The 9,843-nt window shown below is 44.1% G+C and overlaps 1 protein-coding gene across 1 annotated transcript in view; it reads right to left on the reverse strand.

Annotated features, from left to right (window-relative positions):
• Positions 1–6,181: 6,181 nt before the first annotated feature.
• LOC106563180 (protein phosphatase PTC7 homolog) overlaps positions 6,182–9,843 on the reverse strand; it is an 18,729-nt gene continuing 15,067 nt past the window's right edge. The window contains exons 4-6 of the mRNA XM_014128489.2: positions 9,464–9,587; positions 9,218–9,347; positions 6,182–9,056 (exon numbers count right to left, since the gene is read on the reverse strand). Of these exons, the coding sequence (XP_013983964.1) occupies positions 8,998–9,056; positions 9,218–9,347; positions 9,464–9,587 (313 nt within the window). The 3' untranslated portion in view covers positions 6,182–8,997. The remainder of the gene's footprint in view (positions 9,057–9,217; positions 9,348–9,463; positions 9,588–9,843) is intronic.

The following is a 9,843-nucleotide window of genomic DNA, read 5'->3' on the forward strand; positions in this document are numbered from 1 at the left end:
TTACAGATCAGATCAAGGCAACATACATGGTCCTCAATGAGGAACACCCAGCCCCCCACTCCTTCCCCGTCAGACAGCGCATCAAATTTAGCACCTTCATACACTTTCCCACCCCTCTCTCAATGTGTTCTGCCCAGGTCAGTCTGGTGTTAAAGTATACCGCAAGGAACCTGAAGGCCCCCACCCTCTCCAAGTTTCTCCCATATAACCTCAAGCATACCTCATCTCCCACCTTCCTCCTGGTAAAGGACACTGTCTGAGTTTTCTCTACAGAGAACCTGAATCCCCACATTAATGCCCACCGCTCTACCTTATCAATTGCTTCCTGTACCTTCCTGACTATGTATGGCACATTTCTTCCCCTCTCCAATAAGGCCATATCATCTGCAAATAACGACCGCCCAATATCTGAGAGTTAACGTCACTGATCATGACTGAGAACAACAGAGGACTACTCACGCTTCCCTGCGGTGTACAGTTATCCAGCAGGTAGCTACATGACAGAGACTTCCCCACCCTCACCTGGATAGACTTTCCAAACAGGAAATCCTTTATCCAGTTGTATGTTCTTCCTCCTACCCCTATAATATCAAGCTTGATTAACAACCACTCCTACCACATCATATCATACGCCTTCTCCACCTCAGAAAAGACAGCTACAACAGTCTCCTTGTTCACCTGAGCCTTCCTGACCTCTGTTTCCAAGCAGAGCACTGGGTCCATAGTTCCCCTCCCCTTCCTGAACCCGCTCTGATGTGGCGATACTACCCCCCTGCTCTCCAGGAAGTAAGTTAGCCTCTCTGTAATCATGCGTTCGTTACATATACAATTGATGTTAAAGCTATTGGCCGATAGCTTGTTGGCCTCATTGGGTCCTTCCAGCTGCGTGGTAGTTTCCCCTCCTCCCACACTCAACACCAATAACTTATCCAGTGCCACTAAGATGGGCCAACATAACATAGCACACCTGATATTTCCCAGGGGAAGTTAACCCAGTCTTACCTATTGCCCTTTTCATCTCTGTCATTGTAAATCGTGCATTCAATGCATCATTTACAGTACATCCTCCCTCCTATCCAGCACTCCTAGGTGCTCCTCTCTTGTTCTCTCTCTCCCCCTCTAACCCTCCTCTGATAAATTTGGCATACTATGCACTTGGACAAACGCTTTGGCCATCATCTCTGCCTTCTCCTCATCTGTTACTGCCACATCCTCCCCACTCATCAGCACTGGATAATCCCACTCTCTTCTGACCCCACTCATCCTCTTAATCTTCCCCCACACTTCTTCCACAGGTGTCGCCTGTGGAACTGCTTATACTGAATCCGTTGGAAGTTATACGTCATTTTCAGTACTCTAAATGCCCTGTTCCTACTCCTCACCATTGCCCCACACTCCTCCGTCAACCGTGGGACGGCTTTCCTCCTCCTCCCTGAAGTTAGGTATAGCCTCAGTAGCTGCCCCACTAAAGCATTTCTCACCCAGTTATTCATACTATCCACATCCCCTCATATCCACCAGATCCCACTTTGCCCTTCCAAACGCCCACCTGCCTACTCCATCCACTGACACCTGCTCCTCCCTCCGGCCTACTGTGCATACTATGGGGTAATGATCACTCCCTACTGTCGTCGACTCTCATACCTCCCACTCACAGATTCCTGCCATCGCACAAGATACTAGAGTGAGGTCCAATACAGACTCTTTCCCTGTGGCTACATCAATCCTGGTCTCTCTGCCATCATTCAGGCACCAGATCTTTCATTTCTGTCACATATTCCCTCCCTTGGCCATTTCCATCAACCCGTTTCCCCCCCAGAGCGTGTTGTGGGCATTAAAATTCCCACACCACATTAACTTCTATCCTGGCCCTCCACCCTCTCCAGCACTTCCAAGTCCAATATCCGACAAGGATTAAAGTAGTTCACTACCACTAGCACCCCTCCTTTCAACAAAACCTCCACCACCACATATTCCTGTTCAATACCTTTGCCTAGCATCCTGTAAGGAAGTCCTTGCTTTATGAAGGTGGCACATTCCCCCCTCCCACTACATCTCTGTCCCTACGAACCACTACATATCCCTGTATGATAAACTCCACAGTCGGTTTGAGCTATGTTTCCTGCACAGAAATCACATCAGGCTTTGCTGTCATATCCTCAATGAACTGCTTGAACTCATGCCCATTAGTCAACAGGCTTGGAGCATTCCATTGTAGTACTACCACCATAACTAAGATCCAGTAATACATGACTCCACCGTTGGCTGATGGAGGTCATCTCGAACCTCTTCCCATGTCAACCCTCTCATAGTCAGATGTCTCCCAGCCACTTTCACTATTAGCTGAATCCTCTCTGTTTTAGGCTCTACTTTAGCAGTGCTTATGATAGCTCCTGCTATGAACGTCACCAGCTTTCTCTTATCCATGTGTGCCATATCTCCGCCCACCTGCCCCGTAATCCCCGGTCTAGATGCTCCTACCCATCTCTCCCATGAACCTGTATCTCCCTGGACCTGGACCACCCTCACTGCCTCAGCATATGGCACCCTTCTCTCCACTCTCACTTGTTGCACTTCCTCTGCCTGCTTCATTGCCTCATATCCAACATATGCCACACTATGAGCACCCCCACAGTTGCAGCACTTTGGTTGTCCACCATCCCCACACTTCCCATACTCATGCTCCCCTCCACACCTGGCACACCTCTTTTTCTCTTTACAGACTGTTGCACATGCCCAAACCTCTGGCAGTTCTAACACCTTAAAGGCTTCGGGATACACAGCCTCACATAATAACTCCTATATCCTATGGTTATTTTATATGTCAGTACCCTGTCCTTGAAGGGTAACAGAATAGAATTGCTACCCTAACTCTACCCCTTGTTGCTTGTAATCTTTGAACATTCACTAGAACTCCGCTCAAGTTGTTGCTGACCTCTTTAGTGCCAACACTCACAGGCACTCCTGTTATCACCCCTTTAATCCACTGCTTCCCTGTTTGATCAGTCCAAATGCTCGACACCACTCCTGTTATCATCCCTTTAATCCACTGCTTCCCTGTTTGATCAGTCCAGCTGCTCGACATCACCTTACACTTCCCTATTTGCTTCACTCAGAGCTTTTTCCTTCTGCGCCATGTCCTTACAGAACACCAATATGGTCCCATCTCTTAACACTTCAGCATTGACAACTTCCCCAATCAACTCTTTTGTCACAGCCGGCAACCTTATCGGACTCATCGCCCCAACTCCCCCTTCCTCCCTAAACTTCAGAATCACTTTATGCTCCTCCTCACCTTTGTGCTCCCCTCGCAAATTATCTCGCACTTCCTCTGCACTCTCTACCTCCGAACTGTTGCTAGCGTTTGGAAACTATGTTTCTCTCCTCAAACTTCATTTTCTGTCTTCTCTCTGCCTCCATAAACCTCTCTCTCCCCTTCAAACCCCAACTCCATTTCTCTCCTGCTTTCTTTTTCTCTTTCCTACTCCGCCTTTTATTTGTACCGCTATGCTCCATACTTGATTCACTTTCTTCTCCATCACTATCTCCTACCACAGCCGTGCCGAACCGCCTCTATACCGAGTAAAGTTTGCTTGTTAGTTTATCAATGATTGATACTGGAGCTCTGATCAACTCACGTCAACAACCATCGCCAGCAATTCACCTGTGTCCCAGAAAGCGTCACAGGGCTATAAAGCTGAAGCATCCTTTTAGAACATCTTCTCACCACCAAATATGGTAGTCAGAAGAAGTCCAGTCGCGGGTAGTGGGAGAGGATTGAACTAGGTGAAACTGGGCTGACATTCTGCTCATTTTCTCATCAATGAAACATCTGATCTCAATATGTTTTTCTGTTCCCAAAACTAAAATCTGTTATGAACACAGTGTAGTAAGTTTACAGACATAACACGTTGCAAACGTTTTTTTTAAATTGCATTGGTTAGAAGGAGTGCAAAGTTGAGTTGTCTTTATGCACATGCGCACTTCACAGAAGAGGCGTTCCCTAACGGAAATATACAAATACATGCTACAACGGCCAATAAGATCTCACTAGCTTGGCTTTAGTCACCTCCTTGCTTGTTCTGCCCACTATACTTCATTTGCTCTCATTGTAAACTATACTGATCTAGGGTTAGTTCTAAATATCTTCGGTGGATGTTTCAGAGCTGCTAGCGTCAGCTGACTGTCATGGAGGCAAAGACCTCGTTCAGGGTCATTTCTTATTTTGTAAAGTATGAAAAAGATTGGATACATTTAGTTCTCGGAAACCACATCAATATGGTAAAGAATTATTCTGCATATGATGTGCGCATTTCATATGGATGTGGTTCCGGACAAGCTAAACACTTGTCCTGAGGTTGTGCGATCTTCTGCGCAGCGCGATTAAAACAAAGATCAGCCGAAACGTGCCCATAAATCTAAACTGCTGGGTCAGCTGTTTTGTTCTTTGACTACCATGCTCTTACCTTATATTTGTTGCCACCTATCGATGCATTTAGCTAGCTACATGTCCCAAAGTACTGCTCCAAGAGATTGGCTAAAAGTAAAATACTAGACTTAATTGTGAATGCACTGGGGTAAATGGTTCCACAGAAATGTAATTATAACAAACTCATTGGATAATTCTCAAAATTGTGGTCTGGCTTCAATCCTTCCAAAATGACTGGTGCAGGTGGTAGGGGAAACCGTTTAGCCCAGGTTTGCCAAAGTATATGTCGTCTCCCTTACGAAAGAAATATGTAAATAATGCTGTGGCCATTTGGTTAATTGTTCAGCAGTCTTATTGCTTGGGGGTAGAAGCTGTTAAGGAGCCTTTTGGTCCTAGACTTCGCACTCCTGAACCGCTTGCTGTGCGGTAGCAGACAAAACAGTCTATGACTTGGGTGACTGGAGTCTTTGACAGGTACGTCAATAGACTCTTAAGAATTAAACCTCTTCTGTGCATGTGCAAATAGCTGACCTGATATTAACTAAAGCCCTCTTGGGCAAATATGGGATACACCTTCAAGGTTAATTATTGCAAAAACATCTTTGATAATGCCTGATGTAATAAAATAATGAAAATGCATTTTATTAATAAAGCTAATAATAGATCAATAATATTCATAATAAATCACTCCTAGCGCTCATGGCTGTCTGGCTAGAACATCACTAATCATCCTGGACACTGTCCCAGTTTAGATTACACACATCTCACTTATGAGGTTGAGATGTCTGTCTATAGTAGTGTGCAGGAGAGAAAACCCATGACATGGCTCTGGAACGTGTCCATCTGGTGGTTTAAGGGCACTCCTTTCACGCTCTGCCTCCACTGGCAGCATTGTTCATTATGTGGGTGGATATGGAAATAGGTTTGGCATCTATATTCAATACATAGCCTGCAGATATGGGCCTGTTTTGGTGGTGTCACACTAGAGTGTCCCAAGGTCACACAGGCTCATATGCCATATTGTCTGACATGTGTGGAAAAAGAGAGCGAGAGTGAGTGAGAGAGAGAGGAAGATCGAGATTAACTGAGAAAGAAGGGCATGGTGGAAATAGGATTACAAAAAAGGGATGCGCAAGACAATGACAGAGAGTGATAGCGGATGGTCTTTCTTGCAATTATGTGACCAAACAAGACACAAAAATAAAATTGTGACTAATCTGGACCAGTGGCTTTGGTAGACGGTCTTCCACGTAAAGGGAGATCGTCACACAATTGAGGGTCAGGTTAGCTCTTACATTAAGCCAAAATCCTTTGATGAATGCTTGGGAGGTATTCCAGCATATTGCAAGGGGTTGACAGCATGGGTTGAAAGGGGGACCAGCATTTGACCATGACAGTAAGGCAAACTCATTAAGCCCTTACCAATCAAGACAGGTCAGCTTCATAGAGCTGACCTCACCAGTGGAGGTTAATCTGCAGGCTGGGCAATGCTTCACACTGCCAGTGAAATTTGTTACATTTTTACTTTTCCCTGTTGCCACTTTACATATGCATCTATCTTTTTTAGAAGGATTACCTTTCTTTCTTAACAAAGGCAATGCCATCACATGGAATGCTGCAATCAACAGCAGTGCACAATCTCATGACTGTCGCATAGTGGTAAACACAGGGAACGTGCGCCTGTATAAAAACTGGGTTTTGTGGGAAACCGGTTTTAGCATCTACTCATAAAGGCATACTCACAAACATGTATTTTAGTACAAATACTAGATTCTTTATTTGAATATTTTACAACTTTGAAAACATATTTACAGAAACTAGTTCTGCATTATTACACTTAACACGCATGTAGCTTTCATACTGAAACATTGCTTGCTAGAGAAAAAAAAATAATTGTCTTGACTGCAGAAGCACCACCGAAAAACTCAGAATGGACAGAAAAAGAGGAGAGGGACATAATTGAACACTGAGCAACATACAAGTCGAAACGAGACTGGCTTGCATTGCCAGACAAGGCCTCTTGATAGGATGGTACAGATCTATTTGTTAAGGCGGAATCGGTCCTCACCATTATCAATAAACAGCACTACAACCTGCCCTGCCCTTCCTGGTTCAGCACATGTAACAGAAAAGTGTCCTTAAACATAGAGGATGACTTCATCTCAAAATCAGATCAGGTATTAAGCTAATTATTCATTAACACATACTGAACCCTCACTGTCAAAAAGAGTAAAAAAAAATGAGAGTTGTGTTACTAAAATTGCATGTTTAAGTGTTTGAAAGACAACCTTAAAATGAAGGTGAGCTAATCAGACAGACATTTGGAGGCGAGGCAAGCTGTGTGTGACAGGGGCACATTTGCAGGTAAGCAAATTCCAATAGTACAAATAGCTTGGACAAAGACAGCTTGACATGCAAAGACAGAATGCATAGGACAGATGAAATTCATGAAATTAAGTCTCAAAGGCTACCAAAAAAAAATACTTAAACCAAATTTAAATAGTATTTACTCCACAAACATAATGTAACAATTGATGTTCTTTTCAATTATTTGTATGCTAAAATAAGCTAGATCAATAGTGACAACATTGGTCTCCATTACACTGTTAGCCTGACTGCAGGGTTTAGATAAGAAGCTGTACCCTGGTCATGCTTGTGAAGCTATGGCTTTCCTTCTTTGGTTTCTTTAAGGATTCAAAAACCTGCATTGTTGTTTGTTTCTCATATACTACCTGTCACATAACTAGAGCCACACACACGATCAAACCCGTTCTGGTCACATTGCATTTTAGGCACTTCTAAAAAGACATCTAAGTGGTCTTCTGACTGTTTTGCACCGAAAATATGAGTGGCCATCGTTCTCCACAAGCAGAATGACGGTTTAACTGTCAAACTGATATGCTCTCAATTTTAAAATACATTTTATGTTACAGTATAGGTGCAGATATTTCTCCAAACCCAAATGAAATCATGAAAGAAAATACGTTTTCCTCTTTGGTACGCTGGCTTCATAACAGAGCAAACATTGGCTAACAATGCAGACGGGTGTGTATTCTGCTATTATGAAGAAGAACCAAAAGCATGCTAAGACCAGAACAGGAAGATCAACTTCTAGCTTTCATGAAATAATGAAATTGCACACACACACACACACACACATATATATATATATATATATATATACATAAATAATGTACAGTATTAAACACATTTAATTGACAAAATAAAAGCAGCAGGTAAATTGTTATTGGGAGACAGAACAAAAACTATTTTGAGATGACACCCACCACACAGAGACTGATTCTTGCTTAATAGTAAGATGGCATGATTCTTATTTGCCATCCATGGAGGAAAATATAGCTTCACAAAAGAATCACAGGGTGAATCCATATGTTGGATGACATTTCAACTGTCACATCAATGGCTATCAAACTAATAACATTAAGTTATAAAAATAAAACTTTGTTTAATAATTCATACCTGACCTAGCTGTTTCGGTTGAAAGCATTCCTAGATGCTACCATTAGCATTGCAAGTTAACACATATCAACAACAGACATTCAAACAAGAACCTACACACACTTTTTACACGCACACAATCATTTCATGGCCCTGGCACACTACTACCAAGTCAAACATGATCATGGTATGAACATGTCAACATCGTGGTTCTTTCGGCCCATGGAAGGGAGGGATTGAGAGTATTTACTTCAAGGTTCAACCCTTTATAGATTGTGAATGCCTGTGTACACATCTGGCACAACAGCAGGATAACCATCCTTATCAGTGACAAAGTGAAGACACTCTCTGCCTTGTTACGACACACACTATTTACAAACCCATGAGGAAGTGCGCACCAGCAGAACAGTTCAGACTAGCCTATAGGTGGCACTCTGGAGAGATCTCTGCTAGCTTAGCTAGTACATTATACTGGCCAGCTACCCCTTTATCCTAATCCAAGACCCTGACACGCTGATCTACATCCTTTCTGATCACAAGTCACTGTAACCTCTCTAAACCCCACAACAACCCAGCTCCTCTCAATTCCACAGTCTTAGAATTCATCCACACACACAGACGACTTGGAACAGATAGTCACACAGCTACAACACAGACAGACAATCAAAATGTATAGGCAACACAACCATATCTCCCCAACAACTCCAAAGCATGGCTTACTTGGTTTATTACACCACTGCTTGTTTCAGGGCTACCGAGCACAACTCCCTGCAAAAGCAAACTCGCCTACACTCAGGACTGCCATTCAGTCGTAGTCTGAATGTGAAGAACCAACATTCCGTTCTGCATCATGATCAACATGAGAAAGTCCTTGCAGCCTGCCTCCTCACTACAGTACCAAAACAAAATGGAAGAATAGAGATGGAGCCCAATTCTGTGGTGAGGAGTACGTGTTCTAATTTGTGGCTGTGAGATGGAAAGGTCAGTGAAGGGATGATGGGGGGGGGCGACCCAATCTGTCCGACAGGAAGCAATGCATTTGAGAAGGAGCCAGGTGGAAGACTGACAGAGGGAAGGAAGTGAACAGTTCCAATAAACATCACACACACTTAGTCTGTGTATTCTGCCACAATGGACAGCAGCACCGTGATGTCATCAGGCTTCCCCCCTGCAGGACACAAGACAAAAGAGAACGTATTAAAAATCAGCTTTCCAGAGTTCAAAGTCAACTTGGAATGGCCCAATCTTCAAGCTGACAGTGGACATAAAACAGCGGTGCTGGAGGTGTTATTAGGCTCTTAAAGGACTTCCCAAGAACCCGATACGTACCTCTTACATTCAGGCCATTGTCACAAGCAAACTGGGCGAAAGGGGACATGTAGTTGGGGTCATAGGCCAGTTCATGGGCTTGCTTTGCAATGCTCTGTGCGGTCTGCTGGATGCTGTCATAGTTGGTACTCTGAGAAATACAAGCATTAGCATTAGGACCGGAGAAATGTGTGCAGGTATTTACTAAAGTGAATGTGTAGATATAAGAGTGTGTGCCAGCAGTTATGATGTACTGTGATGTGTTACCTTGAGCTTTTTGAGCTCTTGCAGGATCATGTAGTCGGGCATGTTGTCGAAGAGGCCATCCGAGGCAGTCAGGATGATGTCACCCAGCTGGACGTCGAAGGAGGAGCTGTCAGCGGCCTCAGGGCTGGCCAAGAAAACACACAGGACAGGACTGTCAGTGTGGACCAGCTAGAGGGCACTAGAAAGCTGCTGCCAGACAGAGTAATAGTGCTCCTCACAAACAGAAATAGGATCAGGAGGAAGCAGGTCAAAAGTGACTGTGCGCCAGAGGGACAGCTGATGGCTGGGTAATAAGACACTCCATTCCTCCTGGAACACAGTGGAACCGTCGCTGCTCCAGCCACACACCCCCCCCCCCCGCCCAGCATGCTCACTGGCTT

This window comes from Salmo salar, chromosome ssa11 (assembly GCF_905237065.1).
Source record: "Salmo salar chromosome ssa11, Ssal_v3.1, whole genome shotgun sequence".
NCBI lineage: Eukaryota > Metazoa > Chordata > Actinopteri > Salmoniformes > Salmonidae > Salmo > Salmo salar.